The sequence below is a fragment of the Geospiza fortis genome, unplaced genomic scaffold, assembly GCF_000277835.1.
Source record: "Geospiza fortis unplaced genomic scaffold, GeoFor_1.0 scaffold29, whole genome shotgun sequence".
NCBI classification, from domain to species: domain Eukaryota; kingdom Metazoa; phylum Chordata; class Aves; order Passeriformes; family Thraupidae; genus Geospiza; species Geospiza fortis.
Window position 1 is genome coordinate 3,542,458 of NW_005054349.1, and position 25,898 is coordinate 3,568,355.

A 25,898-nucleotide genomic window follows, 5' to 3' on the forward strand; every position below is an offset into this window, starting at 1 on the left:
TTCCCTTCTTTCCCTTCTTTCCCTTCTTTCCCTTCCTTCCTTTCCTTCCTTTCCTTCATTCCTTCCTGCTTCAGCCCTATTTTGAATTTTCTATGCAATGCAAACAATGGTTTCTCTGAGGTTGAAATGCAGTTTATTCATTTCCTTTGAGATTTCAGCCAAACAGTCTGCTGTTTGGGGTATTTTTTTCCAAGTCAAAATTAAATAAGTGCTATTGTAACTCAATACCATATATAAAAATTGATTTGCTTTGTAAAAATAGCTTGGAGTGCCATTACAGCTGTACTGGCTAGACTGGGTGGCTTTCTGAGCTATCACCTGTGGCAGACAGAATAAAACCTGTCTGTACTGAAATTTGAGACATGCAGGAGGCTCAGGGTGTAGGGGTTTTACAGGTATAATGTGGAATATCCCCCTTTGGTCTTTGATCCTCCTCAAATCATTTGCTTGCTGGTTTGTTCTTGTTTGATCCTGTTTGGTCCTTCACAGAGGGAGCCTGAGTTTCAGTTTTCTCTTCCTCTTATCCTCTCACTTCTTATTCGAGAGAAGAGATTGACCCCCACCTGCCCACAAAGCTCCTTTAGCTCCCTCTGAAAAACTGAGAGATAAATTCACTCAACATTCCTTATTTAACATTCCAGCAATGGGACCACATTGGAATAGGTGTCTGCTTCGTTTTTAAATGAAGTCATTGTTTTATGAAGTGCATCTGAGCTTCTCATAGGTCATGAAACATAGAAAATAAAATCTGTTTATCATAAGGGTAAGGCATGGTCTGATGTATTTGATAGAACAGCTTGAACTCAGTTTATTTGACAGTTTATGACAGAAGAAGAGCAAATGAGCTTTTAACAGTGGAGGAAATAAACTTTTAATACACTGCACAGAAATTATATCTTAACTTGCAGATCATTTTTAGATTCTTGCAGTGCCCCTTAAAGTCCTGACTCTGTCAATACAAAAGTATAAAAAATGCTTTTAGCTGAAAAAGAAGTTATTTGCATGCTCAAATCAAGAGCTTGTTGCTTGCAATTATCAATCAATATCCCAACACAATTCTACAAAATTCTGCTTAAACCCTTTCAAATATCTGTTCTCAAATGAGAATTTGAGAGTAAAGCATGTAGCTCTGCATTTTAAAGAATAACAACAATGAGCTATGTCAATAAATTAGAGGACTATAAACCATTCAAGATATTGAGAATTATCAAATTGGTTTCCAAACGATATTTCTGGAACATCTTTAGCAGAAGTTTGCTTTCATCAGTGGCTACAGTACTTTTATGAGAAGATGCCAACATTGTAGTGGACTTTGCATTATATCGGTCTCTGGAGGGCTGAATAAACTCAACAGTCTGAAGAGAATTATAAGGGTTTTATGATGACAACCTAGTGGAGATAATACAAAAATAAAATTAAGTAAAAAAGGTTTGACCAGGAAAAAAAAGAGGAGAAACACAAGGAGATACCGAACAAACAAAATATATGTAAAGTGAAGTTCACAGAGGTTGATTGTTAAAACTTAAGAAAATTACATTACATTTCAGATCTTGTTGGCTTTTAACCTTTTTTAAAGGCCTTCAGCTCTTTATTGCTAAAGGAAATAAAAACCTCTTGGCATTTAATCACCATGAATTTTAACTCTGTTGCTATGTCTGCATACTAGGTAATTGAAACGTGAATTTATATACAATTTTCATCTCTAAGTTACTAAGTGTAGAGTGAAACAGATTCCAAATAAAATGTTGCTTTCTGATCTGACAATTCTGCTGTTGGAAGGAAGAAAACAGGAAAGAAGTCTGTAAGAAATGCTCCTGTATACACTTGGAGCTTCATTGCTCCTGCTTTGCTTCATGGCCCTTTTTACTTCCTGTAGTAAAGCACCAGATGAGATTTTTATATTGTATTTTATTGTATTTTAAGGATCAAATTAAGTTTGACAGGTTCCTCAGAGGAATTACTTTTTGGGATTTTTTTTCCTCCTCTGTAGTGTCTCTTTTAGCTGCTGACCTCTTCTCTCCATCTCTCCCAGTTTTACAGGACATTGTTAATGAAGTGTGTACAACGTTGCTGGGGAAGAACATGCCATAGTGATTTTTCTCTATTCTTGCAGCGTGTTTGATTCCATCCAGCAGCTGCAGGCCCCTTTCCCCACAAAGGAATCTGATTACTGAGTGTGATTAAAATGAATTTTTCTTTATATGGCACACAGTTTTCCCCAAGTGAATCAGACAAGCACATGTTTTTCTGAGCTCGTGCAATACTGAAGGTTGTAAAGACACAATCATCACAAGACTTTTTATTTACTATTGTTCAGCACAAACAGTGTGGAGTGAAAGAAACTAATGAGGTCTTTGATAATCAATTCTTATCAGAGATGCCTTGGGCAGAATGGGGTTTTTCAATTATCATCAGTTGTTCTGTAGCTGTACATAGGCTTTTATTTTTTCATCTAGAAGTGCTGATTTTATCTTTATTTTGAGAAAGATTAGCCTACATTTGAATGCTTGAAATTAAAACTGTTCCCACTTGGACTGGTTTGGTGACAATTGGCATTATTTTCTCGTGCCTGATTTTACATGGGAGCACTGTCAGATAAAAGCTGAGCTTTAGGAGGGGAATCTCAAAGGCAGGAAAGCCTTTGGCATGCAGAGGTTTGGAGGATTTGGGGACAGGATGTTTGTGTTTAAGAGAATATGAGAAATTTTTGTGAGAATAGGAGGGAGGTAATGCATAGAGGAGCCTCTAGGGAAATGATATTTCCAAGTTTTTAGGAAGAAAGTTCCTTTTTAGTGAGGAGGGGGAGCCAGGGGAAGAGCCACTGAGACTTGTTATGTAAAGAGCTGCATCCAAATATTAGCTCTGGCTTTTAAAAGGGACCAGTTGGACACTGAGGAGTTTGGAAAGCTGAGGCAATAAATTTGAATTTTTTCTCTCTTTCCATCTCTGCTGCTTGTGTCACAGAAATAAAGAGGTTTTCTTATGGAGCTTCTTTTGCCCCACGGTTGTAATTATTGAGGAAATATTTTTAAGGGGGGTAGATGTCCTGAAAAAACAAAAGCAAACTTTGCCACGTAATAGTGGTGATTCACAACAGATTATTAATATATTGTGGTGTTTCAATTTCTCTACAGAGCATAGTCAAATGTCTCTGAGCTCAGACTTACTTTGAACTGACAGAAGTCAGTGAGGAATAGTTACCATTTTAATAAAAAATATAGCAGAAGAAAAGGTCAGTTTCAAGTGCTCTAACGTTTCACTTTCCCCAACATTTTTTAAATTATTGTTTGTATTTAGAGCTGTCTTATAAACAGTATAAAGCCGATTGTAAATTAGTCTCTATTTTCTGTAAGGAATAATTCATAAACTGTACTTTTTTAATGTTTTGCTTCAGAACTTCTTTCTGACTTCTGGAAGTAGTATCATTGAACTGTCTGTAAATTGGAGGTGACAGGGAGAGCTACATATAAAAGCAAGTTGCAGCTCTGTGTTTACAGAGTGGTGAGGTGAGGCTGCTGAATCCTGGAAAAGCTGCATCCAATACCTGGGAATATTCAATATTCCCTGTTCCCTGCTGCAGTGGAAGGATGAAGCCCTGCTTTATCGTCTATAAAAAGAATTGTCAGGACTGTATGAAGTTTCCTTATCTTCATGTAAAGCACATTGTATTCACCTCTGGCTCTGTTTCATGGCTATCTTAGTACGGAAAATAGGGAAACAGGGCCAAAACCTTTTTATATTTTATTTATGGCTTTAACACCTATGGATGTGTCATGTGCACTTTCTAAAGGGCAGAGCTGTGCAGTTTTACCTCACATCAGGAACTGCAGCTTAAACATGTCTGGATGAAGTCAGGGGTGGCTGCTGTGGGTTACCTGGCCGGTTGATGGGTAATGGACCAAAACAAATCCATCTCTTCATCCACCTGTCCCCATCCTTGGCTTTTCATACCAAACCTTTGCAGCCACAGAAATGGGTTCCATGATTTGAGCTCAGCGAAATCAAACACAACTTCTGGTTTCCACGTGCCAAACCCCAGGACAGGCACCAGGGCAGCAGTACCAGCTGCTGCTTTGGGAATATTTACAGCAGGGCCTTTGCTGGGGCTCAGTAATTTTTGATTCCAAACTTTGCTGAGGAGCTCAGCAGTGCCTTTGTGTGCGGGGAGCGCGTCCGTAAGGCAGCTCCACTAAAGGGAGGGGGCTCTGGGGATTATTAAAGAGTGGGTTTATATTTCAAGGATAAATATTACTAGAAGGTAGCCTCGTGTTCTCTTAGAAAGAGCCAGGATTCTCCAAAAGTTGTCACACAGCACCATCTTCTGAGCAGAGCCTGAATGGCAAACCGAGCCTGAGCTGAGCTCGAGTCTCGCTCAAATCCCGGTGCTCAGGACTTTGCAAGCACTGGGGGATGAGAAAAGTTTCATCCAATTTGCTGAGGAAGAGGGCTCATTGTTAAGAAATGGGTCTAAGAGTGTCATGTGTGCCCTGAGTGAAAAATTAATGGGCAAAAATCAAGCAGCTCTGAGGAAATTCACACTGAAATATCCTATGTGGAAAATGCAGTATGTGTGACCCTGTCAGGGAAAAAATCTTTTGTTACTGCCTGGATTGAGTAAATCTTTACTAAGTTCCTATCAGCTCTGAATGGAGGCTGTTCCCTCCTTGGTTTGTACAACTTGAAGACACTCAGAACTGACCAATTGAGGTTGTGGTTTAGAGTAGTAGCTGTGTGTAGCTGTGTTATATCAGGGATACAATTTATTTTTGTTGTGACAGCTGTAAATAGCTCTAATACTGCTTTCCTCCAAGTCTCACTGCTGAAGATATGGGGGGGACTTTTCTGGGCTTATGCTTTTGGCCTAAAGATCTCCTACTGGCCAGAGACAGGGTTAAGCTGCTCCAGCCTTTCAGAACTGATTTCAGGGGTAAGTGCTATCCCTGCTCCCCATAAATCCTATTTACATAAAATATCATTGCTGGTGCAGCTTATGTGGAGTTATCACCCAAACCTTCCAATTCTCTTGCTTTCTTTCCTTTCACCTTCCTGTTCAGAGCCCGGTTTCCTTTTGTGGAGTGCTGGTTTCCTTTCACATGGTTTTTCTCTGCTGTACAAATAATACGGAAAAAACCAAAACAAAACCCAAGTTCAGCACTAAAACCACCATATCCTTCCTATCCTTTCCCTTTTCCCCATACCTGTATTTATCTTGGTGTTGTTTCCATAACAAGACACAGCCTTAAAATTGAAGAAGTGCATTTGTCACTGCAGCCTTGCCACAGAAATGAGAGCATCTCATCCCATAACACACACATGCAAATATTCACATTTGCTCTGCCTCGGAGGTTGTGGCTCATGCTAGGAAGAGCTACTGAATTTATTAAACTGATAAATGGAGCTGCTTTCTGAAAGCTGAAACCATGACATATTTTTTCTGCCTTGTGTTATTTTTTACATAAGCAAACCTCATGACAGGATTTCTGTAGAGAGCTGTAAAGAAATACAGAAAGTGTTCTAATAATCCTTGTGAGCCGTTATGAAATTATAGAAATGGCAGTGTGTATTTTGAGAGATGAAGTGTTCTAACGCTCCTTCTGAGCATTTATGAAATTACAGAAATGGCAGTGTGTATTTTGAGAGATATTTAAGGAGATAGTTTATATCCAAGTATTTCCTGTCTTGTTTACTGATAGAGTATTTAATAAAATTTGCAAGCTGAGAAAGGAACAAAGGCAGGGGAGTTCTGTGTCATCTCTCAGAGATTCTGTGTGTTTGGATTAGAGACTTGAGCAGGTTTTTGGAGATGGGCTTTTATTTCTAAACCTCTCAATTAGCTCAAGAGCTATAGCTGCTTTCCCTCACTTGAGGCTTCTCTCTTCTTTTTCACAAGAAACCTTCAAATTCCCTGCAAAGGCTCAGTGGGTTAGGCCCATTGCTGTTGTCAGTCTGTTCTGATATGCCTCTTGCCCATGTTGGCATCAACTTGCACATTGTATCATTTTTATTGGAAAAATGAGCAATTTAATCTTATTTTTTATTTTAAAACAAAATAAAAATAATTAATAAAATAGGAATATATTTTATTTTTATTTTTATTTTAAAAATGAGCATTCAATACCAGTGTTTTCCAAACATATGGGGCTGTGCTGGTTCCTGGAAGCAGTGGTGTGCAGTTTTAGGAGAAAAGCATGATTTAGAGCCTGAGTGAAAAGCAGCAGGGACCCTCTCCCTGCATCCACACAAATCCTTATTCGTGTAAAAGATTCCACGTGGCTGCTGCAGGACCCAAGCAGGATGACAAAGAATAGGGGACAAGTGTTAGAATTATTATTATTAATGTTTAAAAGTTAGTGTTTGCTGCAAGAAGATGTTTTGGGTAGGTGGACAGACAGACTGACTCCCTATGGACAGGGAGAGAGGAACAGCTTCCACCTCCCACTCCCCAGAGCACTGGGCAGATTCTCTGTCTGTGCTTGGCCCCTTGTGTTTGATTCAGAGTCTTGATCTGCTGGGAAATTAAAATATTTAATGATATTCTTCTGATGTGACTTCTGGAACCCATAAGTTGGTTTAGGGCTCATTCCCCATTTGCTTGGCAAGGGGATTTTTGTGCATCTTTTGTTCTTTTCGAGTACAAAAATGAGATTGATGCTTCTGTGTCTTCTACTTTTGAAAGTATAGTCCAAATCTAAAATGTAGTCCAAAATATAGTCCAAAATTTTCTTAGCAGAGAAAGTAAAGTTTATTTGAATGTAGCATGCTATATATAAACATAATTGATTTTTAAAGTTAAAAATGTTCTTCTTTTTATAAATATGCTTATGAGATTTTTTTTTCTTTAGAGGCATTCAATAAGTTTAATACTATAAATTTGTTTTAAAATAGCATATTGCTAAATCTGAAACCACAGTATTCTATCAGGAAAGTTGGCCTACACATTCAGAGATCTTTGCCTCTGTCCTGAATTTTCTGATACTGACAAAACAACATAAACACTGAGGTGGATACTGACCAAATATTGTGCTTTACAGCATAGAATATTTTACATACATTCTTTTTTCTAGAATACACTTTCAGCATTTTGAAATTATAAAAAATGAAATTAAAGCAAAACAGTAGAAATTGGCACACAAAAAGAAAATATCATGCATGTGGAATACTATGTGCTGTTCTCAGGTGATCCTTTTCCTGTTTGTTCTTGATTCTTATCATTCCACTAATTCCAGATAGAACATAAACAGGTTTACATAAATGGTATCTAAAGTTACACAGTGGGTGTGGTATATTCCTTACCATATTTCTACTGTACATGAGAGAAAGCTGGTAATCTTCAGCTGAGGTCAAAGATTGTCATATCAATATGATATAAAAATTTCATTTTGTAACTTATATTCAAGGAATGTAATGATGTGATTGTTTTAAAATTTAGTGCATGGTTATTATCCCAAGAATAGTCAGGTTAGTTTAACACATACTGACAGATGGTTAGTGGGCAAAGAGAAATCCATGAGTGACCTGACACAGAGCAGCATTAAAATACCACAAATCTACGTGCTGAAAATTATTGCAAATTATATTTGCATTATGTTTTGACAAGAGAGATTTCTTTCTGCTGGCACACAATAGGATAAAGGTACCTTAACCCTACTATTCAGTTTAATACACTGCTAAAAATTGATATTCTGTCACAGTTCTAGCAGTGCTGGATGGTAAATAACAAAAAAATTATCTATTTCTTTGATTTGATTTTAAAGTTAATTTAGGAGTTTAATTTCTGAATATAGAAATTAAGTTGCTTCTGCAGAGAATATTCTGTTGACAGTAGTACTTAGGAGCAAATATTTCTTTTTGTGCAGTTCCCTTTTGGAGGTGTTTCATAGTCATTTTCATGTACTTAAAATATAAAAGCTTTTTATATAAACTAGCATTCCTGACAACATAGAAAGGAAAAAAGGTTTCGAAATCTTATACACATCTCTCACTGCTGCAATTTATAAATAACAGATACAATTTTGTAACAAACCTGAACCATTTAAACATTTAAACCATTTTACTGGATTTTACATATTAGGCATAACAAAGTAATTCACTTCTGCAAAGTTTTCTGATTTTTGTGATGCAGGAAGACACTTCTGTGCTGTAACGGTGTGACGGCTCAGGGATAAATATTGTCTGTAAGGGAGGGCTGCTGAGGTGTGTGCAGTCTGTACTGTCCTGGAAATGTTTCTTGACTTCTGAGACTCCACTCAGTTCAGTTTCATGATAATTTACAGTCCTCAGGGCAACTTCACAACAACAACACATGCTCCAGCCCTACCAATGTTGACAGGAACTTCCTAGAAAGGAAAAGGAAAAAGGAAAAGAAAAAGGAGGAAACATTTTTAGTAGCATCCTATGGATAGGACAAGAAATTACTTTCAGATTAATAGGAAAGCAATTTGTTTATTCAAACTGATGTAATGCTAAAAAAATTAGGTTTAACTAAGGTATGAAAACACAGTTTGGGCTTTTTGGCAAAATTCAGTAACAAGTGTTTAGCCTGGGGCTGTCCCCCTGGCATGTTCAAAGGCCTTCACATCCAGTGTTCCAAAACCAGGGACTGTTTTTGGTCTTCAAATCCAGGGACTTGTTTCTGGTCTTTATCTAACATGAAGATATTTTAGATGGCTGCAAAAGGATCCTGGCAGTGCAAGGATTTCCTCTCGGTCTCAATGGGGAGGGCCTTAAACATAAAAGTCTGGAGGTGCCTCCAGTAGAGGATACGGCTGACAAGCACACCAGATCTACCAACAGGGAATTCAACCACTTAAAACCCAAAGTGATTTGCGCAAGCTGCTTTGCTTGCCCATGCATTTCCTCCATCCCACAGTCTGAAAAGTTTTACATGGTTATTTTGCAGGAGAGGGAACTAATATTTTATTGAAGCCCACCTCCAGTATAATTTAGTATTACCTACATCCTTACATGTCGCTTTTCCCCAAACCGGCGGCAATTTCCCGGTTATTGGGACAGAACTATCCCTAGCTGCAGGAAGATCCCCTCTCCTTTCTGAGGCACCCCCTGGGTCCCCATTACCTCTGTCCACTCGTTGTTCTGAGCATCGTAGGACTCCACGGTGTCCAGGTAGGAGTGGCCGTCGTAGCCCCCCACGGCGTAGAGCCGGTCCCCCAGGGGACAGATCCCCACCGCGTCCCGCGGCACGCTCAGAGGGGCCACCGTGGTCCAGGCATCTGTTTTGGGGTCATACCTAGGAAATGTGGGGGTCAAATTCAGAAAAACGCATGGTGGAGACACGTTCCAGGTTCAAATTGCTGATGTTTGCTTGTTTTCTACTGTGTTGCTTTTCTGAACAAGTACAACTGAGATGTGATTCAGTATTGTGTTTGCTGGGAATGCCCCGACAAAGGCAGGAATGATGCATCTGATTCCATGTTCTCAGAAGGCTAATGTATTACTTTATTATACTATATTATATTAAAGAATATTATATTAAAGATAGCATAACTATACTATCTATAGTATAGTATTCTTTGATATAATATAGTATTATATTAACTATATTATATAGTACTACACCAACTATACTAAAGAATACAGAAAGGAAACTAAATAATACAGAAAGGATACTAAATAATGTAGTATTATACTAACTATACTAAAGAATACAGAAAATATATGAATGCTAAAAAGATAATAATGCTAAAAAGAATTATTGAATGCTAATAAGATAATATTACTGAATGCTGTATTCAGTAGTATTATCTTATTAATTATAAAATAATATATCTTATAATTGATAAGATAATATTACTGAATGCTAAAAAGATAATAATGAAAACTCGTGACTCTTTCCAGAATCTCGACACAGCTTGGCCCCAATTGGCCAAAGAGTCAAAACAACTCACAGCAGAATCCAATGAAACAATCACCTGTGATAAACAATCTCCAAACACATTCCACACAGGAGAAGCAAATGAGATAAGAATTGTTTTCCTTTTTCTCTGAAGCCTCTCATTTTCCCAGAAGAAAAATCCTGGGCGAAGGGATTTTTTCAGAGAATGTGAATGGCACAATTCAGTTTTTGATTTAGCCACTAGAGGGGCCTTCAAGCACACAAAATGCTCCTCTTTTCACTTTTTGATTACAACCTCTTGGTTTCAATTACATTAAGCCATCAATATGTTTTAAACACAAATGGGACTTGAGGGGATGATAGCATGGCCACCAGTTGACTCAAAAAAACTAATTTCAATATAGTCTTATTTTCTTCCTCCATAAAGCTTTTGGTTTTCTGTTTATTGTGAGAATTAATGTTTCCAGAGAAGTTTAGTATAAAAAGTTAAATATCTTGTGTAGTAGTCCTAAGTTTCTCACATGAAATGCATGGCAGCATCCTACATTAATAGTTTTTTTTTCCTTCTGATTTATTCCACTATAAATTGCAGTGAATTCCAGGTAATTCCTGCTTTACCCCATCTAACTGAAACCAGAATTTGACTGCTGTTCACAGCAGAGTTTAGCGCCTGCTCAGTTTTCCTTTCTTTTCCCCGAATGACAAGACTCTGTGATATTTCTTATATTTTTAAAACTTTTATCAGTATCAGTCAAATTACTGGAAGAACAACTGAAAAGTGTTTCATTCCTACAGCACATGGCACAAGCAGCCTAAACCTGAGTTGTGGCATTTGAGAAATAGGAAGGTCACATGTTGAATTTTTCTCAGTACTTCAGTTCCTTTTACCTGGCTCTTGGGTAGCTCAGGCAGGAGGGAGGAATTTGCTGCTGAGGTTTTAGTTATCACAAAAGTATTGGAAATCAGTTGGAAATTCCTGCTCAAAATATTATTTCAAAAAGGTGGAATATGCTTTAAAAACACAACATTCCAACTGTGAAGAGAATTTATTCTAGAATCCCTTCCCGGAATGTAAAGAGAAAAGGAAAAGAAGCAAAATAACTTCCTACCTCTCCACGCAGTCGGACAGGCGGGAGCAGTGGTTGGAAGCAGGAGCATCGTGGCCTCCCACGGCGTACAGGAACCCGTTGTAGGTGGCCACACCAACACCACCCCTCCTCTTGGACATGGAGGCACACAAACTCCACTTGTTTGTGTGAGGATCAAAGCACTCCATGGATTTCAGGCAGGAGCTCCCGTCTCGCCCACCAACCGCGTACAGCCTGGGACAGCAACCCACAAGCAGGAAAACAATTTCAGTCTTTACTCTCCCACTAATAAGAATTTTATCTGCCTGACTTCATTCAGAACACTCTAAAATTGTCATTATTTGCTGTGCTCTGGAATTTCCTTTGCTCAAAGGCAAACATGTTAGATGTTTGCCATCTAACATAAGGACATTTTAGATGAAGTTACAATGGTGTGGTTTATTCTTCACTTACAATGGAAATGTTCAAGCAGCCACACATGAAAATTAAGCTTAAAAATTCACATCAGGTTCTCTAAATGTGAGCCAATAGAAAGAGCTGAACTGAAAGATGCTGCATATGTTTGAAACATATGGTGGCATTCCCTGGGACAGGGTTACAGAGTATGACATATTATCACATTAAAAGTTTTTCCTGTGCAGTTAACTTTAATAACTTGAATAGATATCAAAAGTATATATAAAACATATAGTAAATATATTTTCCTCTGAGTCTGTATTTAAGAAAATCTGCTGGACAGAAGGTACCACCTTGTGTCATGTTGCCTATTCAGCCCAAAGGCATTTAGCAAATAGACATTTAAACAGCTGATGAGGGTAACTTGTAGGAATAAATGGTGGTAATCCATATTAAAAAATGTCAGAGGGTTGTGGCATTTTGTCAATGAATTTTCCAAAGCCTGAACTTCTTTCTGGTCTCAAGCTGACTTGGGTGCTGCTGGACGAGGATGGAATGTAATACAAGTGTTCAGGTGTTGAGTGTGCTGGTTTTTCTGCTCCCTTTCACACCTTTGTTGTTGTTTTCTGCCATGAAACTGAATTTATTTAGTGCAGCTTATTAGAGACATAGGGAAATGTGGAACTTGCCCAGAGTAAACCAGATCAGCTGCATTTTCCTTTAGAAGTGCCTGTTTTATTGTAGAGACTTAAAAAGCTTTCAGATTTCTCTGGTGCATATTTTAGCTTAAAGATTTTTCTATTCACCATTAGAATAATAAAAAATCCCCAGTTCTCTCTCCCCTAATGTTTGTTCACTTGATAAAATTCAGTTTGGTTGTGCAGTTTGTTGTCTGATCCATAGAAAACTTGAGGCTTTGATTTATTTTCTTTTCACATCATGCCATTGATACAGCCTGCTTGTTTACACAGCTTCCACAGGGCAAGGAAATCTCTGTATATACAAAGTGATTGGTTGGGATCCTTTGTTTTCCACAACATGTCTACAAACACGGTGGTGTTTCCCATTCTCTAAGGAAAGGACCAAATATAGCATCATTGACTGATGTTTTCAATGGATCATTTCTTGATCTGAAAGTGCTGCTCTGCAGAAAGGCTTTTCTGGTGGGGTTAAACAGGAAAAAATATGGTGTGGTTTAGGGAAACAGGAAAAGGAGAAGCATTCTCTTGGTTGGAGCACAGCAGTAGCACTGAGTGATGGGCATTTGATCTCCTGGTATGCCAGAAATTACATCACCAGACTAACAGACGTGATTTAAGCCCTGCTGGAGACAGTTTGTATCAGCAATGATTGAGAACAGAGTCAGGATCAAGCTGATTTCCTCTTTGACAAAGTGGCTTCCTGCATGTTGCTGCTGTGGAAGGCACCAGGAGGAGTTTCTGGTGGAGTTTCTGCTGAGAACATTTCCTCTGAGCTACAGCGGGGACCTGGAGAGGCACTTCTGCCTCTACAGTTTGAATCTTGCCTGCAATATGAATGCAAACCCTCAGCTTGCATTTACAAATATCCCTTTTGCTGACGTCTTTGTTTCTGCTTTTTCTCCTTCTCTTTTTTGGGAATTTACAAAGAGATCAGGGAAGCCATTGGCAAAGGTTCCAGGTAAAAGCAGTTTTCTGTCTGTACCTGAGTGTTCCCAGCCCCTACAGACTGCTGAGAGCTTCCCACAGGGTTAAATAAGAAATGTTGGCTCCTACTGTATTCTCCATAACCAGAGGCTTTTTACAAGGTTTTTGTAAGATCCACAGTTGTCTGTTCCCATGTAAAAAGGCTTGAGTGGCTTTAGCATCTTAGCAGAATCTTTAAATACATTAGAACTTGGTTTTGTGTATTTAAGCAAGAGATGGAGGGTGGAGCAAATCTGGACAGGATAAGATTTATAAGAGGCTGTTTATTCCATACCTAATTAATAAACTCATCTTCTTTCCATTAAACACTTCATACACCTTTTTAAAAATTGGCTGTGAATTTGTATAACAAAGGAAAGACTTTGTTTCTGTACACATTAAGTCTATTTAGACACAATGATTTTAAAGTGTAAACATAAGCTTGGAATATGTTTTTAAATAGCTGATTTTATATCCCCATATGTTACATTCTAGGTAAAACTCTGATGCGCATGTAATAACATTTTCACATTGCTATAATATAAAAAGGCTGAAATGTTTTTAAAACCTGACTGCAAGCCTGAAATCAATTTACCACACAGCAGAGGAAAGGCTCTCCTTTCTTACTTCTACGCATTACATTTTTCTCTTTGTTTCCTCAAGATCATTAATAACCATAAGCCTGAAAATAAAATTCGAGAAGCTGCACTGGCAGGGAAGGAAGCAAATGAAAACCCAGAGGGAGGTTTTCCTGTTGCCATACTTGCTGTTGAGGGCTGCCACCCCCACGGTGCTCCTCGGGGTGGACATGCTGGCCACGTAATTCCACTGCCGTGCCTGCGGGTCCCAGCGCTCCACTGTGTTCAGGTAACTCCAGCCATCGTGGCCTCCAACTGCATACATTGGTCCTTCAAGCATTGCTACTCCTTCAGAGACAGAATTAGGGACATAGAATAGAATTGGGGGCAAATTATCTCTTGGTTTCAGTGACCAGCGGCAAATTCATTTCGTGCGTTAATTCCCTGTATGCAGATAAGCAATTTCGGCTGGTATTAAATGATCTGAAAGCTGTCTTTTTATTTGGAAGAATAAATAGAGATAAACAAGCACTTCACATACAGTGCTCTTCTAAATAACCATTATCTTTTGCCAAAAGATTAGAGGAAAGCTGCTTTAGTTCTGATGTTCTCTTCTTGGACTTTTATCTCTTTCACTTCTGGTGACCTTGCTCTGAAACAAATTTGAGCCCCTAACTGGGGAAAGATGTTGTTCTCCTACCAAATGGCAAAACTCGAGTCAGGCAATGAAAAATATGTCCAAACCAACAACCTCTCCTAATTCTGAGCCAGCTGAAGCTCTGTAGTGCTGCCAGCACGAAGCCTGGGTGGGCGGGTAGCTGGCTGTCCTTACCAGCTAGAGCACCACAACATTTTAATGCCTCTTGGATGAGAGCTGGCTCCTATCAGCTGCCCTTGAGGCACAGGAGAGCCAGCTTGGCTGTCACTGCAAAGCTCTGTGTGGACAAAGCCTGGGCCATTGTGCTTCTCCAGAGAAGGGCTTTGGTGCCTTCCCTTTGGGAGCCGCTGCTGCTCTTTGCTCTCTTTGTTAGGTGAGGCAAAATGTTTCAATCCAGCTGCTTAAAAGTTTTCTAAATCTGTCTTTCAGGCCTAAATATACGTGGCCTGATTTCTTCAAAAGCACCAACTGCACAGAATCTCCCTGAAGGTAATGGGGACTGTAAGAGTGAGGCAGCTTTGCAAACCAGGCGCAGATTGAAGCCAAACTTTGGGCATTCCAATTTATGGCTGTGACCTACTTGTTGGGGAGAATTATGCCCCTGCAGTCAGAAATATAAATATTTCAATGATAATTATTTCATCTGTTTGGTCTTCTTCCCCTTTGCGACCTACTAGTATTTGGTTTCATAAATTTGGTGCTCTAGCTGGTAAGAACCCTACACTACCCTTTCTCTGTCAAACAGTGAAGAAGGTAACATGGGACACAATGGTTTGCCAAATAATTCTGGATCAACCTTCCTCTATTATAAAAATAGAAATATTCCAGAACATTTGGACTTACTGATGATTTCAAGCACTACCTCTTTCTGTAACTTAAGAGAAGCCAGCTTTTTCATCAGGCCTGGGATATATAAATTCAGAAATCATCATATTCCCTCTGTTACAGTCTACTCAGCCTTATTTTTTAAGTTCTGGAAATAAATTCTAGATTTCATATTCATATTATTCCTTCAGTGTGAATAATATTAAGGATTATTTTGCAGTAAAAAAAAAACCATAGATACTAAGCCATGGCAGAGCTCTGTAAAACTTGTAATTACAACATTAGAACTGGTGAAGTTGTACTTATTTCCATACACTGTTTTCTTCATTGTGGGTGATGCCCTGATCTGAGTTGGAGAGGTGGTTGATATCTCTGGGCTTATTTCATAATTTATTTAAAAAAATGAAATCAGGTTGTTATTGTATTGCAAACGTATCCCTTGACCATTAAATCATGTAAAGTTGATTATTTTCACTATAGCTTATATTTTGGAATTTCCTCTGGAAGACTAGCGCTAATTTGGTGGATACTAATAAAACCATAAAGTCGTGGCAATGGGCAAATCTCTCCTTGAAAAACATCCTCTACAAATATTTCTGGGTGTCTCTGCACGCTGTTAGAAGTTTTCTCAGCAGTGCTGGAGTGGATCAAACCCCTGTGTGTGTGCTGGGAGGTTTGCAGAGGCAGAGCCCCTCTTACCCAGGCCGTGCCTGTGTGTTGACATGGGGGGCATCACAGTCCAGGCCTTGGTGACGGGGTTGAAGCACTCGACGATGTTGGAGGTTTTGAGCCCATCCCTGCCCCCCACGATGTAGAGCTTGTTGTCAATCACTGCCACCCCAAACTGCAGCCGCCGCCCGTTCATGGTCCCAATCTGGATCCAGCTGTTGGTCCTCAGGTCGTATTTCTCAATTGTGGTGGTGCCTGTGACAAACAGAGACAGCCATGGAGGGAGCAGAGCCCAGCCACCAGCAGCCAGCTCAAAATATGATTCAATTATAAAATACTGAAATTTTGCGCGTGAGGTTTTACTGTGAACTTCAGTTCTCATGTGAACCCAATGAGAAAGCTGCATTAATTGCATGCGTGGTTGGCAAGTCTAGGAGAATATACTGGTGGCAAGAAATGGAGAATTAAATTGTGGCAGTGTGGCATTCACATTCTCTGAAAAAGTTCCTTTGCCCAGGGTTTTTCTCCTGGGAGCTGAAAGGCAGCACGGGAGGCCGCATAGAAAAGGAAAACAACTCTTCTCTCATTTGCTTCTCCTGTGTTGTGCTCATGTGGAATGTGTTTGGAGATTGTTTACCCCCAGATGACTGTTTCATTGGATTCTAGTGTGAGTTGTTTTCATTCTTTGGCCAATCAGTGCCAAGCTGTGTCAGGACTCTGGAAAGAGTCACAAGTTTTCATTATTATTCCTTTAACATTCAGTATTCTTTTCATTATTATTCTTTAACATTCTTTTCTGTATTCTTCTGTCTACTTTAATATAGTATTATAAAGTAATAAATTAGCCTTCTGAGAATATGGAGTCCTCATCATTCCTGTCTTTGTTGGAGGTGCCTGAGCATTTACAATGTGGCAATTTTTGTAGCACTGCAAATTTTGGAGGTGAGTTAAATCTGTTGTTTAAATACCATGAGAGTAGGGGAGGTTTGGGTTTGTTTTGTTTTGTTTTGTTTTGTTTTTTTTATATTCCTTATGAATCCCTTGCCTCACAACAATCTACTCTTTAACCGTGTTAGTGCCTGAAGCATTCGTGATATTAAAACCAGACTCCATGTATCTATCTGAGGAATTGGACAAGCATCTTCAGGAATCCTGTGGGTATTTTCCCTTTTAGGATGGAGTCAGGCAGGAGGCAGGGCTGTGTGTGAGGGCACACCTGGTTCCCACAGGTATCCTCCCTGAGGCTCACCTGGGCAGCAGCTTCTTGGCTGCTCTAACACACCAGCCACATTTTCCATTTCTTTCAGGTCACTGGACCTGCACTAATGTTTTACTGAACCCTTCCTTAGGCAGGAGCTCTCTGCCATTCAGCCTGACACTTCTCCACACCCTGGCTCCCATCACCGCTCAGGAGCCACAATTGCTCCTCTGAGAGCTGCTGAGCACAGCGAGGCCACAACTCAGTAACATCCAAGGCAGAATTGCCACTGCACCCTGGAGCTCAAATTCAGCTCAGTCAAAGGCAACCAGATGAGGAAAACAGAGCTGATTTCTTGTTCCTTGGCTGGGATTTGAGACCAGACAAGTGGTGTTTCAAAGATAACAACAGGCAGTTTGTGGCTAAGAAATTACTTTTACAGCAGGAAAACAACCATGCAATAAAGCAGAAAAGAAAGGTAGGATTTGGTTTAGAGATCTGCTAGAGATCACCTGATGTACTCCAGAAATTCAGTGAAATAAGAGTTTATCTCATGCTGTCCTTTCTCTTATCTATATGTTTTTCCACATGCATAGGTTGGGAAAGAAACCAGTTCCATCTGCAGTAAAAGACAGAAATTGTGCTTTCTCCCCTTTATTCAGAGCAGCTGGGTTTCTTTGCCTGTTCTTTCCATCTTGTTATTCTGTTTGCTGCTCTTTGCTTTGATTGTTTCTCATTTATTCTCTGCTAATACGTGAGTGCCCCAAAGTTCTCCACTTCAAAGGAAATCTCTCACACTAACTAAAACACAGGGAAAATGCAGTCAGGTTTGAGTGTGTGCAGCCATACCCTGTGGGCTGCAATTTTTACAGAGGCTCAAAGATTTGAAAGTCACAAAACCTAACGTGGTTTAGGCACATTCCCATTTTTCAAAATTTCAGCTCAAAAGCACCTCTTTGATCTTCTTTTGATCATTGGAATTTGAGATTTGTCCTGGTATCCCACCTGAGATAAGCACAAAGGCAAAGCTGGCGTTGCCTGGCGTCTGTCTCCATCACAGGCAGTGTGTTATTGCCAGCGGTGGGAGATATTCCCTTCTCAGAGCTGTTCCTCCAGAGCATCCTGGTCTCTTTCTGCTGTTCCTCTATCTCTCAATCCAGCCCAGGCTCCAAATCTGAGTCAGAGCTGTGGAGGGCAGCAGGAGGAGCAGAAGTGCTGCTCTTCTTACCCATCAAAAGGCAAAAGTTCAAACAATTGGCTTCACTCCAAGGTAAGAAGTAAGAGAGACACCAAGAGGAAGTGCAGATGTTGACTGAAATAACCCTTTCTTTGCATAACTTTTATTAGGAAAAAAAGATTGGAAAACCGTGTTCTTATTTTAGGGGAAGATACTTTAGAGATTACCTGGTTGTCTGATACAATTCATAAATACTCAGTATCGCTAATGAATCTGCTTAATTGCACCAGATTAACTCCAATTTGCTAAATTGTGCTAGGAATGAGTGTTTTCATGTTGTGCAGGGGATGAATGTGTATTCTGCACTTGATTTGATTGCACAGAGATAGAGAGGTAGCTCTGCAAGGTCTCTCATGTGGGGAAAAATCAGTCGTCAGCAGCTTTTTGTAAACCATGAAATGGATTATCTTCTTTGTGATTCTATTAAAAGTGAACTCACACAGCTAAAAGTAATTCTGTGCTGCAAGTCGCTAGACTTTAAACTAATTAGAGTTCTCTGGCTCCAAGCTGTGGGTTTGAAGTTGAGGTTCCTGGAGAAAATGATTTAATATTCTGCTTCCTAAATAGAATAGTGCAATGTTTAAAGCTGTAACCTGATTGCAGTTGTGAAAATCAAATAATAGGAACTGGAATATATTTATAATAATTAACTTTCAACTACAAACCTGAAAAAAAAAAACCAACCCTGTGTTTGAAGTCCTGAAGAAAAGCTGTGTTCATGAAAAATACAAATCTTTCCACCTGGAATGTTCTAATAAGGATTTATAAGCATTAGGTAAGAGTTCTCTGTAGTTCAGTGATGCTTTTTGGTTTTATTTTTCTGCTTCTCTGAAATCTAAGCTTTCTTACTTTGTCAGAATACTGACCACAATGTTCAATATTAAACAAATCTTGAAACATTTTAAATATTTACTTTTTCTTCTGATTTATAAATTCAACTATTTTTCCCAAAAATTCATACTAATTTTAATTTTAAAAATCACCATATGACTCCAATTTTTGTAGTCTGCACCTAAATATGTGTATTGTTTACAAATATGATTCTTGCAAGAAGAAAGCACTTCTGACACATAGGATTCTGTTCTGTAATTTGCTTTTTCTTGGTTTTTACCCCTAAATTGACATATTCCTATGGGAAATATTTAACTAAATGTCATGTATTCCCTGGGTGTCTGTAATACAATGAATTAATCCCATCAAACTAACTTGTGGGCTTACCTTTAGTGGCATCCATGCCTCCCACAGCATAAAGGGCACCCACTGTGGATTTTCTGGGCTTGGTGCGAGGGCTCTGCATCATGGAGCGTCTCTCTGGCAGCAGGTGGTACTTCATGGCCTCCATGAGGAGTTTCTGACACTCAAGGTCATCTGCAAACATTGGGCTGTTTTCTAGATCAGCCAGGAGCTAAGAAATGGGGGGAAAAGCATCTTGATATGCAGCTATATCATTAAAATTGCATGTACTTGAATAATTGAAGTATTTGTAGTTACAAATGCTCATTTTGAGCTCACCACTCACTTGTGCTTTGCTGGGAACTCTGCTTTAATGCAAGCAAAACTGTATAAAGGTGGAGGGGAAAAGTCTATGAGTGTGATGGCTTTGATTCACTTTTTCCTACCTCTTTCTTTTAACTTTTAAAAAAGGATCAAATCAGAAATTTGTAGTGCTGCACCCTCTATACAAAACTCCTTATGTGAGAAAATAAATCTACCACAGAGTAGTGGACATCTCTGTGAGTATTAGAAGATACTAAATATATTTAAAATAATGTGTTTATGGTACTTTTTTATGTTATTCAAGGTAGAATATTTGCAGCATCAGTCATGCAGATTCATAAAGTGTCCTGACTGACAGTCTAAATATTCTATATGAAGTTTTGAGGAAATATAAAGATTCCTCTATGGCACAGGCACAGCAGTGTCACCTTTCTGTAAAACAGAATGTCCAGATCTGGAACATGATGGATGAATAGTCCCTTCCAGAATTAAGGGACAAGTAATGTCAGTGCTCAGAACTGTCAGCAGTAATTTAGGCCCTTTTATATTTGTCTGCTTTTCGTGGTGATAAAGAAAGAAGAATTGTGGCTTATCTGTCCTGCAGTTTGATAAATCTGAAAAAATATCTTTGCATGTTATCTAAATTGCTGTGCTGTTAGAGGAGAAGTATTACAACCCAGCATTGGAACACTTGGCTTTTGGAATAGACTGGCATTTTTTAGAGGTAATTCTGAGCCTGGTAATTACACTGGGGGATTTCTTTTCATCTGTGTTTAAAAACAATGAAGATAAATAGTTTTTCATTAAAAAAAAAAATTAAAAGGGTGGAAAAATACCAACAATCTCCAGTCCCAACCAGAACCTTCCCACAAAGCTCTCCTCTCTGCCCGCAGGATGCCCAGGACAGGCATTCCAGCTGGCAGAGTTCCCTGTTAACCCTTCATGTTCCCACCTGGGGTGGCAGCAGGGGCAGCCTGATGTAGGAGAGGAGCATGCCCAGGTCCTGCTGGCGGGTTTGCAGGTCGTGCCTCACCCACATCATCAGGGCCTGGAAAATTGCCTCCTCGTCCGGCACGTTGATGTCGTCGCTAGACAAGAGCTTGGCAATTTCATTAGCTGGGAGCAAAAGAAATTCCTGGTTTTTTATTACTTCTATGAAGTGCTCCTAAAAATAAAAGAAGATTTCAATGCGCTGGTGATTTTCACAGGTAGAAATAGCTTTTTCTTAGATAATGGAGGCTTTGTGAATGTTTCATTCAGGGAAATGCTGTGGATATTTTAAAGATCACTGAATGTCCTTCTATCATTTAAGGGAGATTTTGGTAGGGATTTTTGGTAGATTTTTTAAGGGAGATGTTGGTTGCTTTTTGCTGCCCTACTCTTGCAGAACTGAGGAATAATGCTCATCTTCACACTGCAGATATCTTTGTCCTGGCTTAGGGATTCGCCACTGACACTTTTCTTCATTAGTGTGATCTTAGCTCTGTGGCTTGATAGAAATACTATCTGAAGATAAAATGTGCATTTTAGAAGTGCCAAGTGGGCACTCAAATAAAATGCGTCCCTTCTGTTGCAGATTCAAAGGTTTTGAGCCAAATAAACCAAAACCTTCCAATCCTTTTGCAGCAAGCTGTGCCAGCTGTTGGCTCTGTGACCGTGCTCTTAGGGCAAAGGAAAGGAAATCCAGCAAAGGAAATCCAGCTCACTTTTCTTTTGGGCAATACAAAGTTGGATAAATCCCAATGAAGGCTTCTCAGCCTTTTAGCTACTACTGTGATCAAATTCCCCAACTCCAGAAGTGACCACTAAATACCTAAACTCTTTAACAGAATTATTTTAATTTAAAAAAACATTGTATGGTTGGGCTACAACAATATCAGGGTTGATACCTATATATAGGATATAAATATATATATTATCTCATTCCCTAGCAAATTCCAAAGGAAAAAAGAAATTTGGTGAAGAGACAGAGGGGGTTATGTTACTCGCCAAGAGATGCGTGTAAGAATTCATGACTGCATTTGAAATAGAATTTCTATTTCTCTACCTAGAATTAATATATCTTCTTTAGGAACCAGATTGAAACAGGGCAGTTGAAGAAATTTTAGTAACTGATATTTTATTGTTTGTTTTCAGATGTTTCTTCACTTTTTGTAACTCTTTTCAAGTGTAGCCAGGATGCAAATACAGAAGTATCAGTGATTAAGGAGATGTCAACTTTGGTCTGTTATGCATATCCTGCTTTAATATTTGTGACATTCAGAAACAAGGACAGGAAGGCCAGTCCACTTCTAGTTACAAATATAGCCCAAGTTGTTTATCAGAACAAGCTCTATCTGCACGAAAAGATACCAGGCAGGAAATTGTTAATACTCTGCCTCTGTGGCCAAAACATTGCAGGGGAAGGTCCCCATTGTGTCTGGTTTTATTGAATGGGTCTGGAGTTTACAGCACATCTGAAAGTGGAATGGGCTCTATATTTACAGGACAACTTTCTAGCCTTTCTCCTGAGTTCCACATTTTCACCAACACAAAACAAACCTGAATGTTTTACTTATCCCCCTCCACAATGTTTATGTGTTTATGCATTGTGGTGATCTCCTGTTCTCCAAAGGCTTTTTGTAATATCACTGCAACGGTTTGAGACAGATTTGTATTTCAGAGGTGCAGTTTTCCTTTCCTTTTTCTAAGCTGTCGGTAGCAAATGTGGTGGGTGGGTTTGTGGTCCAGGTCCTGTTTCATGGCAGCATTTTCACTCTGTTCCATGCAAGAACAGGAGGTGGTTCTAGAAGTTGTTTTCAAGGAAAATAATATAAAATTTATGCCCAGTGTTGCTAAGTGTCACAGAGTCATCATGATCCTTCATTTTAGAAAGTTCTTAATGACTCAACTCTCAAATTTTTGACATATGATTTCAAAAAGTAATAAAGGTTTAACTCCTGGGAAAGACTGGAGGATTCAAATGGTTAAAAAAACCATAAACAAAAATTACTGTCATAATTTCATTGTTGTTTATTGTCTCAACATCTCTTACTGTCATAAAATCATAAATCCAACCCTATGATTTTATTTCAGTTTTGCAGAAATCTCAACCATAATTTTAATCCCACGTTCTCACACTGGTGGGAGCAAAGAGGCAAGAGTAGAGGGGGATTTCCTGATTTTGGATGAGTATAAAAAGTTTTGGAACAGCAAGGGCAGCCCTGTTTCATGCAGGCTGAGCAAACCTCTATCTTAAATGCCCCATTTCAAACTTTGAAATGTAGAGGGGGTGTAATTGCTGCAAAACAGAGCATTCCTTGCTGTGACAGGGAGGAGCGCGAGCGGTGCCCTGGATCTGCACATCCCACTCTCACCTCCTTCAGCAGGTGGACAGGCACAATCCCTTGCTAGAGCGTTCTCAGCATTTTGAAGCCTCTAAACTGGTTCTGACATCCTCCCCTAATATTTCAAGCAGAAAGCTGCCATGGGTCTTCCAACAAGTCGTTCTTTTTATATCTATTTAGCTCTAGCAGTTGCCATTCTTTTTGTGTGTTTGAAGCTGCGATAGCACATCTTGTTGCCCTGAATATTTATCCCTCAGTTTGGTTTCATAGCAAGTTATCTCACTTCTCTGTTTCCCATGCTCTGAATATTCATTTCTTGCTTTGAGCCAGAGAAGGATTATGTTCCAGTCAGGGACGTGCTTCTTTTTAGCATTCCAAATCTTCCCAATACATTCTTTATTTTGACTCTATTTATGCGTGTCTCACCTTAAAATCAGCTTTAGAATTTTCTTTGTGTGGAATCAAAGGCCTGAGGATGGCCCATTGCTGCTTGTCCTTAGACACGAGCCGCGCTAAGGCCCTATTACATTTTTTGGCAGGAGCAGGTACCACTCGTACCGCAAATTTAAATTCACTGAGGCTGCCTTTCTGCAGGGCCAAACTGAGGTGGGGAACAACAGAAGTGAGTGTTTCTGTAAGTGATGGTGACTGCAGAGCTGCCAGCTGTTCACCTTACCATGGTGTACGTGTGGGCCACCTTGAGGAGCTCAGTGCAGCCCTGGGCATCCCCAAAGGAGCGGATCCCCAGGCAGTTGGAGGGGTGGAGCTGCTTCATGAGGAAATTGCAGCACACCTCGATGACCTGCGAGAGCTGCAGGAGGCATGCAGCAGCCAGCAAGCTCTCTATGGTGTCTTCTTTTAACTCGAGGATACCTGGGCAGTTTTCATTTAGGAAAAAAAAAAAAAAAAAAGAAACTTTTAAGTCATTTCTCTTGTATTTTCATTATTTAAAAAATTGTCACTCTTTTCTCTGACATGCCCTGTGGTTCATAAATCCATTTTCTTTTCTAGCTGAAAGATTCTTTAAATAGATATTTTAACTTACAGGATTTGGTGGATTGGGAATACAATGATTGGGACATTTTTATTGGAACCTTAACATCTTTAGATCCGATCTGGATTGGTAAAAAAAAAAACCAAAAAGAAAATTGTGATTAGGGAAAAAACTTTTCCCAAAATGGGGCTCTGAGTAACCTGGTATTGTGGAAGGTGTTGGGGTTAGAGATGGGTGTTTTTTAAACTCCTTTCCAACCTAGAGTATGAAAATTCATATATTAATGAACAAAAAATATATAAATTTCTGTAAGCAGAACTTTAGTATGAAAATTCATATATTAATGAACAAAAATATCTATAAATTTCTATAAACAGAACTTTAGTATGAAAATTCATATATTAATGAACAAAAATATAAATAAATTTCTGGGAGCAGCTCTGGGGCAGGGTTACCTGTGTAGGCGTAGCGCACCAGAGCCTTCAGCGCCTCAGGATCCACTCCCTCCATCTTGATCTCCTCCTGCTTTGCTTCCCTCACGTCGTTGGTGAACATGGCAGCAAAGTAATCAGAGACTGCACTGAGAACCAGCCTGCAGGGGAAGCAGGGTTAGCAGAGATGCCTCAAGGTTTTAGATTTTATATTTTTCAGATTCGGTGCTGCTCTAGTGTATAAATCTGAGCTTCATGTTAGGGGATGGTGAGCTCTCTGCACAGAGCAGGGAGACAAAGCAATTTCTGCTCTAGCTGGGGACCAAGGACAAATGATCCAAATCTCAGCTCAAGGGCACAAACATTGTGGGCTAAAGAGAGAAAAACAAGAAGGATGGGACTTCATAACCTAAAATTATAATTGGACAATTAATTCCAATATGCAAAGGAACCAGAACTTATAAAAGTGTCTGACCTTGTGACTGGTCGTGCATTTTGTGGCCATTTTGGTTCATCTTGGGTGCAGCCCTGGCTGGGCTCTTGTACTGTCCAAGGTGTATCCATTGAGGCCTTTTAATAAATCCCTGCTTTATTCTTTAACTCCATCTAGCCTCTGTTCTAGGGCAGCCTTGACAAGGCATCAGCAGGACAGCAAATTACCTCATCATCTCAGTACCAGGCAGAAAATCCAGCTTTATTATGTTATGAACTGTGTGTACAACGGAAACAATTAGCATAGGAGTCAAACCTTGCAGCGGTGAGCAGTGAAGTTAAAGGAGTAATTAGTAATCCAATTTTCTCCCAGAGTGCTTATCTGGGCAGATTTTCTTCACTGATCTTGCTCTGGTTTGACAGCAGCAAGAAGAGAGGGTGGACAGTGCCAGCTGTTTGCATTTGAATTTCATTGCGTTCAAAATTACAGATACGAAAGGTTGATCACGTGATTAGCTGGAGTCCTAATTAGAGTAACTCTCCATTCACAACCAACCAGGCTATTCATAAATTGAGGCAGCTTTTTTGGGGATTTGGGGCAGAAAGGGCCCTGGGGGCTGTACCTGTGGGCTGGGATCCTTTGATCCCCGGCGATGAGGAGCACATCACAGAGCTGCTGCTGCTGCAGGTAACTCTCCATCTTGCGGAAGGTTTGCTCTGCGTGGTTTGAGGACTGGAAATACTCATCAGAGCCATTGGTGCTCATCCCCAGAGAGCTGCTGGTGGTGGACAGCCTGCCAGGGACAGAGGCAGGGATGAACACAGTGTTAGAAATTAGTTATAAACCCTGATGACATTGATTTCTATTCAAAAGGCAGCACAGAAATTTTTGAAGGTCCCACAATCCTGGTCTTACCATGGCTTCTTCCAACTTTTTCTCTTTGCCATCTGGAAGCTTTTATTCATAAACCTGCACATAAACTTTACTGTACTTGATTAAACTGCAAACAGCTGTACTTTACTGCACTTTATTAAACTGTAAACAGCTGTAC

General features: G+C 39.6%; 1 protein-coding gene across 1 annotated transcript in view; it reads right to left on the minus strand.

Annotated features, from left to right (window-relative positions):
* Positions 1-6,718: 6,718 nt before the first annotated feature.
* KLHL4 (kelch like family member 4) overlaps positions 6,719-25,898 on the minus strand; it is a 38,860-nt gene continuing 19,680 nt past the window's right edge. Inside the window, exons 2-11 of the mRNA XM_005423280.2 lie at positions 25,470-25,640; positions 24,439-24,575; positions 23,666-23,862; positions 20,616-20,828; positions 19,385-19,571; positions 15,762-15,986; positions 13,765-13,927; positions 10,963-11,175; positions 9,076-9,247; positions 6,719-8,336 (exon numbers count right to left, since the gene is read on the minus strand). Of these exons, the coding sequence (XP_005423337.1) occupies positions 8,277-8,336; positions 9,076-9,247; positions 10,963-11,175; positions 13,765-13,927; positions 15,762-15,986; positions 19,385-19,571; positions 20,616-20,828; positions 23,666-23,862; positions 24,439-24,575; positions 25,470-25,640 (1,738 nt within the window). The 3' untranslated portion in view covers positions 6,719-8,276. The remainder of the gene's footprint in view (positions 8,337-9,075; positions 9,248-10,962; positions 11,176-13,764; positions 13,928-15,761; positions 15,987-19,384; positions 19,572-20,615; positions 20,829-23,665; positions 23,863-24,438; positions 24,576-25,469; positions 25,641-25,898) is intronic.